The 21,311-nt window shown below is 38.2% G+C and overlaps 1 protein-coding gene across 6 annotated transcripts in view; it reads right to left on the bottom strand.

Annotated features, from left to right (window-relative positions):
• SHTN1 (shootin 1) overlaps positions 1 to 21,311 on the bottom strand; it is a 120,409-nt gene that overhangs the window by 74,315 nt on the left and 24,783 nt on the right. For 4 of the 6 annotated variants that reach the window (XM_008950961.5, XM_008950962.6, XM_063607534.1 and 1 more), the window contains exons 2-4: positions 19,691 to 19,743; positions 9,062 to 9,122; positions 886 to 980 (exon numbers count right to left, since the gene is read on the bottom strand). In XM_008950961.5, the coding sequence (XP_008949209.3) occupies positions 886 to 980; positions 9,062 to 9,122; positions 19,691 to 19,743 (209 nt within the window). Of the gene's footprint in view, positions 1 to 885; positions 981 to 9,061; positions 9,123 to 18,385; positions 18,457 to 19,690; positions 19,744 to 21,311 lie in introns of those variants that run through there. The other 2 variants (XM_034931575.2, XM_034931576.3) reach the window with 2 other exon arrangements.

The following is a 21,311-nucleotide window of genomic DNA, read 5'->3' on the forward strand; positions in this document are numbered from 1 at the left end:
CAAATTTATATTCTTAGTTAGGTCCTGATTAAATATCTTATGAATTCTAATGTAGTGTTGTTATGCAAACAATTAAGCAAATACCTCTAGGAAGCACACTGTTAATGCATACAAATTACATTTATTTATGTATTTATTGAGAGTAGGATTTCAGTCACATCCAAAGAAATTTTCGGAGGTGGGTGATGGAGGGGAGGGAAAAGAAACACAACCAGTATTACTAATGAAATTTGGTTGAAAATTGCTGTAATCCACTTTCTGATGAAGTGGTTCAGATGCATTTTACCCAACCCAAAATACATAAGACAGAGATAAAAAAACATTCTTTAATAATAATGTACTTCTGATGAGATAGAATGTAGAAAATTACACACTTGGTAAATTCATCAGCAAGAGGCAATCAGTGGAACACTGGAGGTCACCTTCAGCATGCCCTCGCTTTGCTTTCATAAATAATCACCTGAAATGCACGGCTTCAGGGTGACTTTTTCATCTGATTCAAATATGAGACATTCACTGCTCTTTTATGTCACACCAGGTTAGTTTTAAACTTGGTTAGCATTTTAACCAAATGCATGGACATTTGCAAAGTCCCCTTTAACACTACTCTGGGACCATTTTTTCCACATTTTCACAGGCAAACAGCACAAATGCTGAAATACTCACATACAAATGCTCCTTTTACAATTTGGAATAACCTTTGCATTAAGGCGAATATTTACATAATCATATTCCAGGATTCTGAGGCCTTTTAACATTTCCCTCATCATCACAGTAGATAATCGATTAGAGAAGTAGAAAAGCAAAACCAGATAGAAGCCACTGCTTAGAAAAGCAAGTTGAAATTTAAAAGCTCAGGTAAAATTCCTTCATTTGAAGTCTCACCTTTGTTGCCAAAGCTTCAGCACTTTCTCGACAAGTCTTCTCTATTTCAAGATGGTTCTGCATGAAATTAACTTCCTCTATGACCATGTGAGAAACTAGGAATGAGAGGGAAAAAAAATATCAGCATTCAAAGATTAGTCAGCTATTCCAGGAGCCCACGCATCGTCCCATGATTAAGAATACTTCAATTCTTTGGCTAGCCAGACCTTTAGCTATCACTGAAAAAAGGTTTTTGAGAAGCTGCCCTGATTAAATCTGAGCTAATATTTGAATGTAGAAAGAAACAAGAACACAACAAAATACATTCATTTCACATACATACATTTTATTATGTACATTTTAAGAGCGCTATTTAGATTTTTTTACAAGTCTATTTTCTATGCAACTATATATGTATCCATAGACATATGTGCTAGTTTAAACAAAAGAATATTTCATAAATAAAGAGGAGTGACAGCACGACTTCTTTTTCTTAGCAGTGTATAACACATGGCTCTAATAAGAAAAATTAACAAAAAATAAAAGAAAAATAAATCTTAAATTGATCTTATGACTGGAGTAGTGATGTGGCGACTTGGCTAAGTACTGCAACATTTGTCTCTATTAGCTACAAAGTAGTTACTGCTATTTCATAAGTAACTCTCAGGCAGAAAAGTATAGCAGTAAGATTTATGTACTATATGGTTATAAAGCAGATGCTAATAAATTACTTCCTGAATCATAGGCTATCAGAAGCATTAGAAGAAAAATAAAATTTTACTTGATATGTTACCAATGCTCGAAAAATAGTATTTTTTAGATTTTTTGATAGCTGGTGCATGTAAATTGAGATTTACAGGTATAAAGTGATTTAGAACTTGAGTTATATTTTGAAGATCAAGAAAGAAAAATGCCAATTCCTTCCACCCATATTTCTAGTTAAATGAAAACTCTCAGAATCTCAACCCTAAATGTAGACATTACTTATTGCTATTTGTTTGGCTTAAAAAAAAAAAAATTAAAGGACACCCAAATGTGAAACCCAACAAAGTTAGGCAAAAAGCACTGGGCTCACATAACACAAAGAGAGATTACTTTTGCTTCATTTAAGCTTAATTAACCTGCAATTATGATTAAACTCAGGGGAAAAAATTTCTCTCCAAATTAAATACAAAAATGTATTACTTCCTAAGTCTGTCCAAAGTTCTTATTATGTTAATATTCAAATTCATAAAGCAGCACTAAATGGCCAGAAACATCTCTAACCTTGACATTTTTTCAGGGGTAATAATAATCTGCAGCAAATGCAGGCCAACCAAAAACCACTTAACTAATTAGTAGTTGCAGTCACCGAGAAAAACATGAATCAACACTGTTATTACAAGTGGCACATTTGAGTGGCATCTAATTATGACTTGATGAGCACGATACTTGCATTATCAACATTACTACTGCATCCCATCAGGGCCTAAAAGCTGCTGATGGCATTGACTTCGAGAAACTCCCACTCAATGGTACAGCAGCACCCAACAATCGGCTTGGCAGGGGCCCCCCTCACTAAATGACACGTTAAGCGTAATTACTGGTAGACATTGTAAATAAACAGGATTGGAAGTGAAAATTGTACCAAGTGCATAAGACACAATCTGACACATTGGAAGTGGCAGCCTTAATTGAGAGTTTCTTTGACTGCTCAAGATCATTTCAACTGCATTTCTCAGAGGACAGTGATTATAACTGTGGAGACAGACGGCATAATGGTATCAGCACTGCTGACAGAGCAGTGAATTAAATTGTATCTGCTGTTGTGTGAAAGCCTTGATGAGAGGTACAGATGCCTTAGTGGTCTTATCATTATAACACAATGGTCATGTTGTCATCAACCTTTCTGGCTCCAATTGAAAAGAAATGATTGTGTGTTGAAGCTCCCCCCCCCTTCCACATCACCCCCCTTCTTCTCTTCTATCTCTTGTTCTGAATAGAACCAATTTTCAGAGAGCTATGAAATCACGCAATAGGTCCTAAAATGCAGCTGCTTGGCATACAAACGGGTCCCCATTAAACTGGAATCACACACAATATGTGTTTATGCCAGAAGAACAAATAGAAGCTGAACACAGGCCAAGTTTATTCACACACACAAAGCCCATGTAGCTCTTCATCAATATAATTGCCTTTTATATTGTAGTTTAAATAATAGGCTCTATTATTTCCTTAAAATCCTAATATTCCTGGCATTTTATCACTATGTTTACAAGGTAGGTTCTTCAAAAATGTGAAGGAAAGAGAAAAGAAACCTATACAATTTTTACAACATCAAATATTACTTTGAATTTTTAGCCTTAACTACTTGACATCTTCTGCCACAATCTGGTATTTCCACTATCATAACAAAAACATAAACACTCTGCATTTTTCATAGGAATCTTACTTTTTATTCAATAACATTCTTGCTCTTGAAAGAGTAAGAAAATTCATTCCACAGTAGTGAGGTTTAGGCCTAGCAAATAGGAAACAAAACAAAACAAAAAAAACATTTATTTTCTGAACATTTTGTAAAAAGGTGCCCTGTGATTTAACTTGATAAACATAGCTGGGTAGTCCTTGCTCACATTTTCTCCAGTTCTGATTTGGTACACTCCATCTGGTGGGGTTTTTATTTCTTCTCAAAGAGAGAACAGTAGACATTTTTTTAAATTGCGCATTAATTTTTAGTTTAAGAAATTATTCCAGTGCTAAATTGGTAGCATAACAACCTACTTATCAATGTTCTAGGTTCATATGGGAAGAGTATATTTCAAACGGTGATTATATCTTTAAAAAGCATGATCCCATTTCCAAAACCAAAAGTCAAGTCACATGACGCAAAACAGAAATACTTTTAATATGTAAATTTATTTGCACATTTTGAATAATAAAAGTTTTTTAAACGTTTAGCTATTCATGTAATAATTTGCCCTATGGTTCTGAATTGGGCTTGTCTCAGGATATCCACAATCCATGGCCACTGTACTTGTCATATTTGCATATTTGGATGACATGAGGTTTAAAAAAGAAAAAAGATGAACTTTTAATAAAGTGTCCGTAATACTGCAGTTATGTCAGAAAGAAAAGACTACTAATCTTTTAGAAATATATACTGAAATATTTCCAGGCAGTAAACAGTAAAATGATATGATGACTGGAATTAGTTCCAAAGCAATCTGAGGTCAGTGACAGTGGGTGTATGGGTGTACAGTTGGAAGACTGGCTGTGAGTTGGCAACTGTTGCAGCCAGAAAACTGGAACATGGGGGTTCGTTAAATTATTTTCCCGCCTTTGCATAACTTTGAAATTTTTCATAATAAAAAAATTTTAATGACCCTGAGAACTTAGAAGTATAGCCTAAAAGTACATCAAGTATTGTTTCTATTAGTCTACTTGAATTAGCGAAGTTTGTCTCTCTTCAACTATGACTTCAAAGCAGTCTTACATAAATGGCAGTGTAGTACACATCACATTGTAGGGTAACTGTTTTTTTTTTTTTTAACTTGTTTTTATCTTCTACTCACTATGAACATTAGAGCAGGGATTTTGTTTTACATGTCTGATTCTCTTGCACCTAGCACAATGCTACATGCAAAGTAGGTGCTCGTGTTAGTGTCTATTTGAAGGACTGAAGGCCTAAGCTCACCTGTGAACAGCCTTTTATGAGAATGTTCTCTGTAGTATAGAATTGCTTAGGAAACAACTACCATCACCATTTGTTGAGCCTGACTATGTGTCCAGCCTTGTGCTAAACTCTTTACATGTGTTCCCTCCTTCACAAAGCCTCACAACAATCCTATAACGTAGGGATCATCACAGCAATTTTATATTTGAGAACACGGAGGCCCAGAGAAGTTAAATAACATATTCCAAATCACAGAGTTCTAACTGGTAAAGCCCAGTTAAAACCATTTCTAGGTGACTCTACTTTTCTATAGTCCTTTCTAATTCATTATACAAGGTGTCACCACCAATGATGTTGCTTCTAGAGCAAATCTCTCCCAACTCTAACTCCCAGCGATATTTAGATGTAGAATATCTCTAAAGCATATGTGGTGAACATATCACAAATTCTTCTTCAACATCACACTACTTCAAAAGTTTTCCATGTGGTAAGGAAAGAGCCATGAAAGTTGGCATATATGTAGGAAAATCGGTGTGTCCTTAAAACAGATTAATGGATCTAACATTGTGGCTGAAAAGACATGAAAGGGGCTGGGCGCGGTGGCTCATGCCTGTAATCCCAGCACTTTGGGAGGCCAAGGCAGGCAGATCACCTGAGGTCAGAAGTTCGAGACCAGCCCGGCCAACATGGTGAGACCCTGTCTATACTAAAAATACAAAGTTAGCTGCCTGTAATCCCAGCTACTTGGGAGGCTGAGGCAGGAGAATCACTTGAACCCAGGAGGCGGAGGTTGCAGTGGGCCAAGAACACGCCACTGTACTCCAGCCTGGGCAAAAAGAGCAAAACTCCATCTCAAAAATAAATAAATAAATAAATAAAAAGATATGAAAGGTCTTTAGTTACCTTTCACAGGAATCTGGTCTAGGGAATGCAGCTTTGCTATGTAGTGGTGTTCTTTGTGTGTAGGAGGAAGGCTCAGAGAGAGCTGGCAGAGGATCAAAAATGACATGGACATATGGATAAAAACATTTATCCTGGGAAAAGTATGCTAAGCTAGGGAGAGTAGAGCCCTATGGCCAAACAAAGCTTTTCCTAACCCTTATTCAGCTGTTCCCTAGGCCTAGGCCAGGTGTGGTTGCTCACGCCTGTAATCCCAGCACTTCGAGAGGCTGAGGCAAGAGGATCACTTGAGGTCAAGAGTTCAAGACCAATCTGGCCAACATGGTGAAACCCCATCTCTACTAAAAATACAAAAAATAGCCAGGCATGAGGGCACACACCTGTAATCCAAGCTACTTGGGAGAGTGAGGCACAAGAATTGCTTGAATCCAGGAGGCGGAGGTCACAGCGAGCGGAGATCACGCCACTGCACTGCAGTCTGGGCAACAGAATGAGACTCCGTCTCAAAAAAAGACGTAGGCCTAGTAGGTAAACGTTACAGGGATTTCAGATTTCAACTCAGCACCAAAAGAAACTTTCCTCCACCACTATCCAAATGTGGAGTCTGGTGTCAAAGAACTAACTCCCTAAAGGTAAATGATATGAACTCTTAATACTGAAGGGCAATCAGGCACTGGATATTTTAGTTGATGAGATGGTGGTAGTAGCAACTAATATTTATTGAGCACTTACTATATGCCAGGTACAGTGTTAAGCATTTTTTATGCAGATTATCTTTTTTCACCCTCAAATGGTATATGAAGCAAGGTCATTTATACCAATTTTATTAATGCAGAAATGGATTCACACAAACTAATGCTCTTCACTGGTGATAAAAATACTGCCTATTCCCTTCCAAATCTGAAATTCTACCCTCTGCTCAAAAGCCATGAATTATTTATCCCAGATACAGTTTTCTGACAAATATTTAAAGTTTTCTTAGTCCTTATTTTTTTTTGTTTTTTGGGGTTTTTTTGAGACGGAGTCTCACCCTGTCGCCAGTCTGGAGTGCAGTGGCAAGATCCTGGCTTACTGCAACCTCCGCCACCCTGGTTCAAGTGATTCTCCTGCCTCAGCCTCCAAAATAGCTAGGACTACAGGTGCCCGCCACCACGCCTGGCTAATTTTTTGTATTTTTAGTAGAGACGGGGTTTCACCGTGTTAGCCAGGATGGTCTTGATCTCCCTGACCTCATGATCCACCCGCCTCGGCCTCCCAAAGTGCTGTGATTACAGGCGTGAGCCACCGCGCCTGGCCAAGTCCTTGTTTTCTCTCCTTTTGAGACTGAGTAAAGAGTTGGCACTCTGTTGTTCTGTGAGTTACCAAGAGAGTAAGAAAAAAAGAATTAGTACTCTGTTTTCCTAACATCCAAACCTTAAATTAATTAAAGACACTTAGTAAAGGTAAAAACTAAATGCATACAACCATACAGATTGTTGTACTAATCCTCCAATCAATCCTCTCAGGCTCTGAGTTGCTCATAAGGAAAAAGGTAAATTTTTAAAACTATCAAAGTTATTCAGAGGAAGAGACAAAGAAAGGGAAAAGAGAAATGGCAGATGAAAGCAGAATTTAAATGTTACTTCGAAGGTTGATTTTGGGGGAATGTTGCTTCTGGTTTTGCATAATGCAGGAGGCAAAGTCCCTACTGCCTACCCTAGACCAAAATATTTTATAAACCCTAGACCAAATATTTTATAAGCCCAACCATAAGGAACTTGAACTATTCCCACTGCACACCAATCCATTATCAATAATTCAAGCATATTAACCGGTAACAATGCCAATGGTATAACTCTTTAAGAATAAGTACATTCCATAAGTAAAAAAGTACCATGTAATTGGAATTCATACATTTGCAAATAAGAGGTATTTCTAGCATAGCACATTGGCCTCCAAAGACAGGTAATATCAATAAGATTCCCCTTGGATGTTCTCTGTTACAACCAGACACTGAAATAAACTTGCTGTTGAAATTTAACCATAATGCTGCATTTGTATGGCTGTTTTAACTAGAATAAAATGTTCTGTTGTGTAGTTACCAAATCAACTCTTTATAAATAATCAAATACCCTGACTGACAGAACATCTGCAGAGTTATGGAGAAAGGCCTTGTTTCCAAGGGAGGGGGTCACTTTCCCTGCTACGGTCTGACCCTTTGCCTATGACATATTTCCATCTGATCCCTCTGGGTCTGATCAGCTATGCTGTCTTAGGGGATAAATAACAGATTTACATTACATAAAAAAAAAATAGCAAAAATTTGGAAAGTACAGCTTTTGTGGGAATGTAACTTTCTTCAGTGAGAGGGCTATTTCAAACATTCACACTCTTAAAAATGTTTAAGTTCTATGAAGCTATCATTCCTTTTCTCTACTTTTGAACCACTTTATTAAGGTATAAGTGACATGTAAAAAGCCATACATATTTCATGCATACAACATGATGAGTTTGGGGGATTATTATACACCTGTGAAACCATCACCACCATCAAGGCTGCAGACATATCCATTGCCTCCCAAAGTTTCCTTCTGCCCTCTTTATTTACTTATTTTCTTTTGTAGTAACAACACTTAACATAAGATCTACCCTCTTAGTAAATTTTAAGTATACAACACAGTATTATTAGCTATAGGCACAATGCTCTATAGTGGATCTCCAGTGTAATTCCTTTTATATGAATTAACCTCAGGAACTATTTAGATTACTGTAAAGATGTAAGTGTCAGAATACCTGCCATCGCATTATTTATAATAGCTAAAAACCAGGAATAATCTGTCAATGAAAGAATAATTAAATACATTATGGTACTATCCTATAATGGAATACTATGGACAACATTAAAACTGATGTACAGGCTGGGCGCAGTGGCTCCCGCCTGTAATTCCAGCACTTCGGGAGGCCGAGGCGGGAGGATCACGAGGTCAAGAGATCAGGACCATCCTGGCCAATATGGTGAAACCCCGTCTCTACTAAAAATACAAAAATTAGCTGGGCATGGTGGTGTGCGCTTGTAGTTCCAGCTACTCGGGAGGCTGAGGCAGGAGAATTGCTTAAACCCAGGAGGTGGAGGTTGCAATGGGCCAAGATCTTGCTACTGCACTCCAGCCTAGTGACAGAGCGAGACTCCATCTCAAACAAACAAACAAACACAAAAACAAAAAACTGATGTACATCTGTACTGACATGCAAATATGACCAGGAGTACTGTTTACTGAAAAAAGCAGACTGCAAAACTGAATTTAAAACACGATTACATTTTTTACTACACAAATAAAAGACCAACAAGGACAGATTATAAAGTACTAGCACCGGCCTTTTTCAAGGAGCCAACAAGGCATTTTTGTTCTCCTTTAACTTTTCTGTATAGTTAAACTGTTTTATAACAAGTATAGGTTTTTCTAACACCCTTGATGAAACAATGATGCTTATTCCAGTTCTTTAAAGCTTAAAGTGATGCCTGGGCATGTTTGGACAAATAGAAAGAAGTCTTGCTTTCTTGACTGTATGACCAGGACATTAGCAACTCAATAGGGTACATGTCTACTCACATAATCCCCAATACGCTATATGTGTTATAATAATTCCACTGAAATGCTTACGTACTTTTCTGAAATTCTTCCAGTTTTTTAACGGCTTCATCTCGTTCTTGCCTAATTTTGTCACACTGAAATGAGAGAAGTAAACAAATGTTAAACTTCAATCATAAATTTTAAGTTTGAAAAGGCAAGCAAGAGCAAACTTATAAACAACAGCAATTTTCTGAAAACAAAACAAAATTTAAAACCTTTGAAAAGCATCAATGGTCATATATGAACTTGCACTGCTCAGCCAGCATGGTGTTTGTGCCATTTGTATCTGGCCAATTTTCTCAGACCTTCTAAGATATAAGTCACCTTCCTGCTCATTATCTCCTCAGTAATAGCCCGATTTAACATCCTTGAGTTAAAATATATTCATTCTTTAAGAGAATGTTTGTACCTCTTTTTATGTTTGGCTAATGCTGTACATAGTCACTCATGTACATGTCTGATTCCAAACAGCTTCAACTACCCAGAACATTGGTGCATACTTGGGAGGGAATGGAAAGACTACCGCAGGCCAGGCGTGGTGGCTCACGCCTGTAATCCCAGCACTTTGGGAGGCCGAGGCAGGCAGATCACGAGGTCAGGAGTACAAGACCAGCCTGGCCAGAGACCAGCTTGGCCAACATGGTGAAACACCATCTCTACTAAAAATACAAAAATTAGCCAGGCGTGGTGGTGTGCACCTGTAATCCCAGCTACTCGGGAGGCTGAGGCAGGAGAATTGCTTCAACCTGGGAGGTGGAAGTTGCACTGAGCCGAGATCACACCATTGCACTCCAGCATGGGCGACAGAGTGAGACTCTGACTCAAAAAAAAGACTACTGCATGAGGGCAAAAGGCAGCCACACGGCACACACTCTCACCCAAGAAAAAGTGATCCATGTGTCCTCAGAATTCGGAATACAGGAAGGTACCAAATTAAAAGAAGAGAAGATAAAATATTCCATACTAAGCACATATCATTTATATAAACTGATTTTTAATTTAAAAAGGTGGGAGAACTCACTGAAAAGACTTTGGGAGGCAAGACCATAAAAGGCAAAAATAACTATTAGAGCATAAGGACCTTTTAGGGTATCTGGTATAGAAACAAGTATCTCCTGTATTGATAGGCCCTGGAGGCATTAATGAATTTTTTTTAAAAACCTAATGTTTATTATTATAAGGACTGAATTCAGTATATCTTGAATTTCATAAAACAGGGATATATAACAAGATATTCACCACAACTAGCTAAAACATTAAAAAGTAATTTCTAGCTATTAGAGTAGTAATTTTAAATGTATTATCTTGGGAATACCTTATTCCCTAAGAGTGCCATATGAATAAAGCACAATTTTAAATTATATTTGATTGCTAACCTGCCATATAAATATATAGGAATTTCATCCCTTTGGATGTTCTTAATTCCGATTTTCAATAGCTAAAAAATTATGATGTCACATAATGTGAAAAATCCAGATAAAAACAATGAGATAGTCTCACCTATCGGACTGGCAAAAACTGAAAAAATCTGATACCGGGAGACAGGAAATCTCATAGACCACTGATGGATGTGTCAATTGGTATAATTACTTTGGAAAAAAACTTCTATCAAAATTGAATACATACTTCCCTATGACTCAGCAATTCTACTTCTAGGTGTATATACCCAGAGAATCTCTAGTAATGTATAACATATACAAAAATGTTCCACATTTTTAATAATAGTACATCATGGTATGTTCATATACTATACTACAGAGCAGTGAAAATGAATAAAGCCGTATGTATCAACATAAACGTTAAAAACCATCATGTTGGCCGGGCACGGTGGCTCAAGTCGGTAATCCCAGCACTTTGGGAAGCCAAGGCAGGCGGATCATGAGGTCAAGAGATCAAGACCATCCTTGCCAACATGGTGAAACCCCATCTCTACTAAAAATACAAAAGTTAGCTGGGCGTGGTGGCACACGCCTGTACTCCCAGCTACTTGGGAGGCTGAGGCAGGAGAATTGCTTGAACCCATGAGGCGGAGGTTGCAGTGAGCCAAGATCATGCCACTGCACTCCAGCCTGATGACAGAGCGAGACTTCATCTCAAAAAAAAAAAAAAAAACAAACCATCATGTTAAATGAGTTGCAGAAGATATATCAGATATATCAAATAATATCTTACATACACAAATGCATCTCATATATTTATATATGCTTTATAATACATCCAATATATATAAATATGAAATAAAAAGAAATATACAACATTTATGACAGTAGTTGTCTCTTAGGAAACAGGGAGGGGAATGGGACTAGAAATGGTGAGAACTTTCAGTTGTATTTGCTGCATTCCTTATTTTTGAATTTCAAGAGAAATAACAGTTCTGTGCAATGGGTATTTGTTATACTATTCTCTGCCCTTTCCTGTCCTTTCAAAATATTTTAAAAATAAGTAAGAAGCTTGCAGTTCAGTTTTCCCCTTTAGTCACTAAAGAACCACTGAAATGTCATACTGTCCCTGCTCATATGGGTAAATGTATTCTGGCAAGAGAACATGAAACAAGTACACAGTGTTAAATTAGCAAATCTGGTTACTAAATCCTGACTCAGGATCCCCCACCCAGTCAAAATGAGTAAGGCTGGACCTAACTTATTTACTAAAGGAGAAGGCATTTCTTTGATTAAGGTTTCCCGTGGCAATCCCATCCTCTGTAAAAAAAAATAATAATTCTGTCTAATATAGTCTGTAGTTTCAGCTTAAACAAACAACATTTATGATTTTTTGGTGTTTAAAATTCGAAATAGTAGAGTTCTAAATTCGCATATAGGCTTTTCTTAGCTCCTTCCTCAACCCAAACGGACTACATTAGACATCATAACCCTTAATGATAGGAGACTTCTGGCTAGCGGTTTCAGGAATGTTCCTCTCATTTTCTAGAATGGGCTTCTGTTTGTTCTGGACTTCCCCACCACCCCTACCAGTCTGTCTACCTTCCTCCAATAATGCACAGTGTAGCATAAGGCACAAAAAGAAACCTAGTTTCCGACTAGGCTCAAACTCCTGAGTCATGATTGCCAAGTGAAATATATCTGGTGCTTTACTTTCAAATTAATTTAATGTTTCTTAATCTGGCATTTCTGAAAAATGTGAGATGTCTTGTAAAAAACTGTCTTCATTTAAGAGCTGGCACTTGGGAGTGTTGCTCCTGACTTAATGTCACTTGGTTCCCTCTATGTAGCTCTCGAAGCTCTACCTAAAGGAATTAGAGGTTTATTCAATTCTCGCTTCAGTCAAATAGCCAGAGTTTTTAGTGAGACTTTGGATGGCAAAAGCATTAAACAGGAATGGTGCTCTATCTAGTCAGATCTGAAAAAGGCCACCAGTTGACATCATACACAATCACTAATGTGATGCATGACAATTTTAGGTAGGCTTGTACTAGTTGCCCAGAAGAAAAACATTAGGTCCACGCTCTCTGCTATTAAGGCCCAGGTAGACAAGCTCAGGTTAGTAACAGGTCTCAACATCAGTTTTATTCCAACATGCAGGTAGCCCATTTCTATAGTCCAGCTATATGGGTTCACACTAATCCTATGGTTATCATCAGCAGATTCACAAGCTGTCTCCCATCCCCAGCTGTGTTCTATCAGGGGTCTTCATGTTGCTTTGCTTTCTATTTTCTGCAACCACATTATGCTAGAACTGGCAGCCACAGAATTTACCATCTGCTATGCTGAAAGGGGTGTGAGTTGGGGGTGGGGAGAGTCTACACATGCTGCAAATGCAGCTTACTTATTCTGAACCAGAACTGAGCAAAATATGGAGGATGTACGCATTTACTAAAAGCAGAAATCCAAACACCCACTTATTTCATCTTTTTAGGTGAACCCAGAAAAGAATCTTGCAAACTTTCTCTCATTCTATCAACAGAGGGAAGTCAGCCAGGATAACGGGCCTTTTTGGAAGAATGTTTCATCTTTCCACCACACAGAAGCCCCTCACCCATCCCACCCCTTCCTCTACCCTGCTCACGCAGCTGCACCATTTGTAAAAACTGCTTCTTTTTGTGTGAGAATTGCTCATGAAGACTTTGCAATAGCAACAGATGTTCTTGGGCCTACATCACTTAATTATGATGCCCAACGATTCTCTGTAGCTCAAGGCTGAGGTAGAACCCAGTGGCACAACTGCTGGCTCATGTAAGCAAGCTGGATAACATTACATCGACTCTAGAGTCTCTATTTGGCTCTTTATGAAGGGATGAATTGACCGGAGGTTGGCCTTGCTGGTTTTGAAAGCCCTTAATATTAGAAGCCCTGGCTATTTTCCATATCTCTTCCTTGAGCCTCATCCAGGCAGATACCTGGCTTCTGAAACTAAACCAGGATTTCTGAGCATTGGCAGACTGATTTGTAGAGAAACAGCCTTTCCAGTGTGAATTAGTATCTTCCTTGCACCACCCACTCCCTAAAATGGGCAGCTCAGTTATTCATCCCTCTCTCACGTATTCATCCAACTACCATCAACATTAAAATGTCTGCTTCAAAGGGCTCAGCAGAAGTACAGATAACTGATACAGATACCAAGAAATCTTTATATTGTTGTACGTATACATTATGCAAGAAAAACCTCAACATTCTAAATTGTATCTAACTTCCACTAATACAAATATTCATGCTTGTCTTCCTGGTGCACAAATGCATCAGAGGGTTGCTAGCCTATAGATAGGGCAGTTCAGGGCCCAAGAAGTGCATATATGCACCGCATATGCACAATACCAAGACAGGGGACAATCTATACATAGGCAAGTACATTACAGTTGACTGAATCAGACTTTTAAGCAAGTATCTACTATAATCATTGAATGTCATTATTTCCTCCTCTGAGAACTGAACAAATTTATACAGGGCCCACACAGCCCAGCCACTATGTTAAACACTGGGCACAATACATGAACACAATAGACAATGTGTTCTCACAAAAACTTATGATCTACCACAAAAGATCAACAAATGAAGTAAGCAATTCATAAGGACACCCGATATAATGTGAGAAATACTGCCAAACCAGAACTGAACAAAATATATACCCACTTCCTAAGGAACGTACAGCAGAGCCTACAACGCCACTAAGTCTGAAGAAGTTTAATGCTACACCATTTTTCTTGAAGTTCATTAATGTCCAGTTACAACAGTTAAAGATTTAAACATGCCCAGCATCAGAATTGTGTGTACTTTACCTGTTTACCTGTTTAAGAATCCTTGGCATACAATGAAAGGACCATCAATTCATTTTTAATAGTAGTCGACAATTCTACTGCTCCACCTATGTAAGTCTGGCCAGAACTGTGCTTTCTGGATTTCTACACTCTTATCCCTAAAGAATACAACACATTAAATCATTCCCACTAGGATGGAATTCCTTTCACTCTCTTTCTCTTTTGGTGTTCTTCTTTCTTCCAATTCAAAGTTCTTTCCCTCCAATTTTCACAGGCAAAAAAGAAGTGGTAGCTGCCCTCAAAGCTGTCTTGCAGCATTCTCCAAATTCTAGGTATTGTGTGTTAGATGGAAACACATGTCATCAGAACAGAGATCCTTGCTCTTTGTTTCTAGATAGATTGCTGTTAATAAGAGACTCATTTTCACTTTCAAACTGCTAAGTAATTACTTTTTCTCTGGCACAACCACTTGCCACTCTTGTCTCAAAGAAACTGCATGTATGTGGATGTATTATGCATGAACAGTTAGCATAATGGATGCATATCTTGCTCTTTAAAGTGGCTTCTTTATTGATTTTTTTAAAAAATAAAATACTTTGGGACCTTCATCTCTGAATATTACACAAGAGGAAGAAATTTTAACAATACACAACTGAGCCAAGATGCAAACAGTATCATATATCCTGCTTCTTGAAACATAAGTCTTGGAAAGTGTCTGTCTCATTCTCTTTTCATTCATTGTTCCTGGCAAGCTGACAGAACCGCCTGATGCACTGTTACAGTAGCTCACCCAAACGACTTCTAATCAGCCACTTAAACATTTATGCATTTCAAAACTTGATCTCAGAACATAATACTAAACATAAATACTTACTATTTAAAGGCAGACATTCTTCTATTATACAGATTTCCTTCTTTTTACACACACTCCACACACACCCCCACCCCCACCACTCTGAGAAACATGAAAGGTATTCCATTCAAAGCTCAATGATGCTTTCCCCCCATATAGGAAAAAAACCCAAACGATTATGATAAAGATCCTGAGTGAGTCATAAGAGAATGCCCTTCAATTGTGGAGGCATGACTAACATTTGAATATGGTGATTGCTACACAAGCAAAGTAAACCATTTTATTTGGTTGATTGCAAAATATATAGTCATCTATTTTTCTATACCCCAAAAATATAAATTTGAAGAGTTGTTCACCTCAGTATGATAGGCTCTTACTTTTTCACATACTGCTAAGTCCATTTAGAAAATGGGCAAAAAATAATGGAAAGTAGCAAGTAGCACCATTTCCATAATCCGCATTTATCTTGATGTTAAAAAACTCGCTGTTTTTACATTTTAAGGCAACCCACATCATTTGCTTATACTCTAATATTTTGATAATAAATTTTGCTTGATAAATGTGATACATACATACATAAATATGCAGATGTCTTATTACCAAAAAAGCAATAAATTCTGCTTGTGAGAGAGTTAGAGAAGACTTTGAAAAACCTAAGTGACATTTATTAAGCCAAGCATTAAAGGCTAGTAAAAAGTTATCACATGGAAAAGAGTAGGAACCTTGTCTTTTTGTTCTTTGTCCATTGCCCAGCCATGCTCTAGGCACTCAGAGCAGCATAATTGATCGTGGTTATTTGTCAACTTATTTGGGGTCCTCATGAGAGTGGTTTTACTCAAGAGTAGGACCTTCATATATTTTTCTTTATACCCCAGTACTCAGAAGGCATTCAATAAAAAGGTTTCCCTTCAAAAGAGCTTTCCTTACAAACTCAAACAAATTGACTCCATCCTCAAAGTCACTGATTAAAAAAAAAAAAATAAAAGAGTCAGCAGTTTTCCTAAAATGGAAGAACTGCAAAAAAAAAAGAGAAAATATCCATCAAAACACGGGTCCACTCCCCCTGCCCCAAATTTCCTGCTTTTATCCTTGGGATGCATTATGCCAGAATCTATATGTATACATACAAGTACACACATACATATACACACACATGTGAATGTTTTGACATAAGACTGATTTGATACTTATATTCAACTTTCAGTTTTTCAACACAAACCAATAGCTGGTAAAGACAAATGACCCAGAAAAGGATCGGGTCTGATAATTTGCTGTGGAAAACTCATGCACTAACAATACAGAATTAGAATAAAGTTAGGACCTGTGCGGAAGAAGAGTCAATAAGCTCCCACTGTTCACCTACTTCTAAAAGAACATCGTGCTCAGAAGACCCATGTTTGAATCTAGACTCTGCCATGATCTGTGTAACACTGGGAACCTCACTCAAGCCCTGAGGTACTGTTCTTTCCTCTGTGAAATGGAGCGGACATACTGCTGTGTAGAGCATGAGACAGGGAGATGAGAGAGCATGGATGTCCTATAGCAGCTTCTTACACCATGCAGCCTCTAAACAACTGCTTTCCCTGAAGAGCACCATGTCAGACCACTTGTCTCAACGCAAGAGACTCCAAACAGGGCAGGAAAAGATCCTGCCCAAAGGAATCACATCCACCGCCGCCTCCCATTGATAAGGTTCATGACCTGGGAACAAAGATAGTAGACATGTGGAAGGGAAAAATACCTTGCAATTTATTTTTTTGCTTCCTCTGTTCACTCTAAATTTCCCTACATCAAATAAACCATGGCAAAAGGAGTCTTACTTTAATTTGCTGTCCCTGAACGATTTAACTGCACTCTGGTTTGGGGCCATGAATGAAAAGATGGCCATATGTATTTGCTGATGTCAACTGGACAAAGCTCACCCAGCCAGGCACAAGAGAGTGCTTTCCCAGAGAAAATGCTGTTCTCCATTTACCACCTCCGGAACTAAAGCTGCTTTTACTCATTCTACACTCTATAAAAGGCTTTTATTATATGCTTCCCTCCTTTGTAATACAGCCCCCCTTTTTTGAGGAAAAACCTGCAGTAATAAGCAAGCTAGTCTTTTAACAGAAGATAAACAGAGTGCAGTGAACTTAAAACCACTCTACTTTGTTTTACCCAACCACATAGCATTCCATATTGCTTTCATTTCTTTTCTTCCCGTTTCTGTTAATAGTTATTTTTAAAGAATTACAACAGAAGCAGGTCAATAATGCCTACAGATGTCATGAAAGTATTAGGCCATACTCTATGCAGTGAAACATGTAAACAGTTAATGGGCTGAGGTAATTTATAATCCTCCTTTTACCAAATGCATTTTACCTATAATTCCACTTGCATAACGGATGATTCACTTAAAACCTCACTGCAGAAAGTGTCTGTCAGTTAAACAACCATCATCTCCACCAATAACAGATGTTTACAGAGCATCTACTATGTATTTTTAGGGCACTGCTAGGTCTACATGTAAGCAAGGATTAAACAAGAATAAATAAAAAATTTTATCTACTTCCTCTTACATTATTCATTTTCTTCTATCATCCTTCTTTCTCTATTATATGAAGACAACTGTTTGTTTCCCTTCTCTTACCTTCTAGGTTAAGTCAAAGAGTGCTCCTGAATTAACCCCTCCAACTTGCTTTGTTCTTCTCGTGGGTCAGGAGCAGCTATGAAAGAGACTCAGTGACTGATATCATCTCAGTCTCTTTGTTCTCCTACAGCTGGAAGATAGCTGAGTATCTTAGAGCAAGATGCTCAAGTTATCCAGCCTAAGCATTACCCACTAGGTTTACTTTGGAATTTTGGGGCATCAGGGGCCCAGGATCTAAGAAAAACCTCCTTACCTGTTTATGTCCTCAGGACATTTGTGATTCTGCATGGTTACAGGGTTGGAATTAGAAATCATGCCAAACTACTATTTTCAGTGACTTTCTTAGTGTGTGTGTGTGTGTGTGTGTGTGTGTGTGTGTGTGTGTGTGTGTGTGTGTGTGTGTTTTGAGACAAGATCTCACTCTGTTGCCCAGGCTGGAATGCAGTGGTGCAATCATGGCTCACTGCAGCTTCAACCTTTAGGGCTTCAGGAATCCTCCTGCCTCAACCTCCCAAGTAGCTGGGACTACAGGTGCATGCCACCATGACCGATTAATTTTTTAACTTTTTTGTAAAGATGGGGGTCTTACTATGTTGTCCAGGCTGGTCTTGAATTCCTGGTCTCAAGTGATTCTCCCACCTCAGCCTCCCAAAGTGCTTCTTACCATATTATAGATGCAAGCACCAGCCCCTTCTAACATGGTTGTTTTTATCACCTCCACCTACCATTCCCTGAATCACCTGATGAAGGCAAGAGAAGAAACTTAGGATTTCACAGAACACCAAGGATTTATTTACAAATGAGCAAAGGAGCCTTAAAACTAGGTGAAAAATAATGATCTAAAAATCCCTTATAATCGGCTTCAAACTGGAGTACTTACCATTAATATCACCATCCATACTACAGCTATACAGGTGGCAAATTAATAGTGAAAAAGTTAAATATAATTCTAAAGAGCCCAATAAGTGATCCCAAATATCCCATACGTTTTACAAATATTTAGCTTGCTGCCAGTTTTTATTACAGCTCTTACTCCGAAATTTTAAAAATGAGGTTTCACAATTTAGAGCAGTGATGGCTATCTTCTTCTTTAATATCTACAAAGGACCTGTTTTATTAATTTTTGGTCAGGGATATTATGTTCTGAAATATTTGGCCTACCCAACAAAGTAATTTTTTAAAGTAAATTTTTTTTATATCTAAAACCAAAATTAGGCAGTCTGCTTTCTTTCATTTGCTATTCAGTCCCTCTATGTTTCTGACCTTAGTCTGTTCTTCCATTTGTCTCCTCCCTAAATTTACAAGAAATATATATATATATAATTAGCTATATATATTAGTAAGCATTCACAAACCTTAGATATTTTCAGTGATAAGAAGGATACAGTTTGTAAGGTAAGTAGAATTCAATTATTTAACAGTTAAAACAAAACTGACAGAGCCCCTGAAAATATTCACCAGACTTCCCCACCTTCACAGCAGATGCTTCTCAACTTCCAGTGTATTATTCATATAAATAGAAGAAGCAGACATATAAAGATTTATGGAGGTATTGGGGTGAAACACCAGTGACTAATTCCAAAGAGTTTTCTCCAGGACCCAATGTGTCTAGGTCCCAACAGTACATGTATGAAGTGTTCAATTCCACTGACAGAATCCCAAATCTGACTGTTAGGGGAAAAGTACGATTCCTGGGGACTTGAGTTGCTTGGCCTGGTGCCTTGCTGCACATTTAGCCATGTAGTTAATCTCCCAGAGCTGCACCCACTGTGGTATGCCTGCTATTCTTTACCATCTGGAGCCTGGAGTTGGTATTAGCTTGAACCACACATGCAAGAGAAAAGGGAAGAAAAGAAAAAAAAAAAAAACCCTCATTCACATTTAACTGAAATTGGTGACTGAACAATGCACTATGCCGCCTAGGCTTTTACACATGTAAGAAAGGGGAAAAAAAAGGTAAAGTACAAACCTTCTCCTTTGTTTTCTGGTTCTCTGCTCTAAGGTCTTCATATTCGCCTATTGCTAAAAGAAAAAAGGAAAGCAACATTACAACACTGTCAAAAGTTTACTGCAGGGCAACCTGGGGAATCCAACTAACCCCCATTGTCTTCTTACTAGGTTGAGGTAGGGTGGAGAAGAGGCTGCAGAAAAGGGGCTTCTGCTTTTTATTTTTTTTATTTTGTAGAGACAGGGTCTCACTATGTTGCCCAGGCTGGTCTCAAAACTCCTGGGCTCAAACAATCCTCCTGCCTTGGCCTCGCAAAGTGCGATTACAGGCACGAGTCACCAAACCCGGCTGGGCTCCTGCTTTTAACAGTAAGGATGAAAAAGCAGACATGAGCCCACCAAACTAAATTTCAGTTCTCCCTAGGTCATTAGGAACACCCATGATCCAGGAGAGGTGACAGATGACAAGCAATTTCTCCTTTCTGATGCTCAGCACTTGGTCCTGTGAAAGGATTCAGGCAGGTGTTCCCTGAAGTTCCTCCCAGCACTATTAGTCTGTGGTACTGTAATCAGAGATTTATTTAGAAAATCAGCCTGTAGAAAGTAGAGTAGGTTTGCACACTCGACTCAATGTCACACGTCTGCTTTATTCACAAAGCAAAAAATTTATGAAGGATTCAGCTAAGAACAACTATTTTCAGACAAGATTGTCAGTCAAGACCAGAAATTCAGACTCATTTCACTAAATGGGGAAGACATGTTAAACTATTTGAAAATATTATCCACTAGGTAGGGGGGAAAGTTGTGTACTTAAAATCGTTTATTGCCCCCGCCCAAAAAAAAAAAAAAACGAAACCTAAATCCCCACATTCATCTTTAATCAAAGCACCATTTTTAGGTATCCCTACAGTTGAGAATATAAAGTTTTGAACACATGAAGTGAGAAGAAAAAGAATGGCCTAAGATCAATGACAGAACAGAACATCTGAAGTAAGTCTAAAACTGCTGCTCACCCCAGGGCTGGCACCTTGACTGGCACCAGAACGTCAGTGAATCATCAGGTTGATTTTCTTTTTTTAAGAGACAGGGTCTTGTTCTGTCACTTAGGCTGGAGTGCAGTGGCACCATCATAGCTCACTGCAGTTTTGAACTCCAGGGCTCAAAATGATCCTCTCACCTCAGCCTCCTGAGCAGCTGGAACTACAGGCACATACTACCATGCCCAGCTAAATTTTTAAATTTCTTGTAGAGATGGGGTCTTGCTATTTTGCCCAGCCTGGTCACAATTTGAACTTTTGCTTTATGGATTTACCTACCAAAAAAAAAACCCCTCAGTTTTTCTTTTAAGAAAGAAAAAAAAAAAACAAAAAAACAGAGCTTCCTATTTCTATGAATAATCTAGAAACAGAAATAAAAAATCCGAAACCAGTGGTTGCAAGAACATCCCAGATAATCTGGTCCTTAATTCCAGAAATGTATGATTCTAACCACTAGGGCAAAGAACACCCCAGAAACAGACAATTAACATGGTAAAGCACATGCCTTGTTTTCTCCTATGGTGATCGAAAGGGTTCAGAATGGCTACTGTGATGGTGGCACCAAAGTCCTAAAATCCAAATTCAAATTGGCGAATGTTTATGAGA

The sequence above is a fragment of the Pan paniscus genome, chromosome 8 (assembly GCF_029289425.2).
Source record: "Pan paniscus chromosome 8, NHGRI_mPanPan1-v2.0_pri, whole genome shotgun sequence".
Classification (NCBI taxonomy): Eukaryota; Metazoa; Chordata; class Mammalia; order Primates; family Hominidae; genus Pan; species Pan paniscus.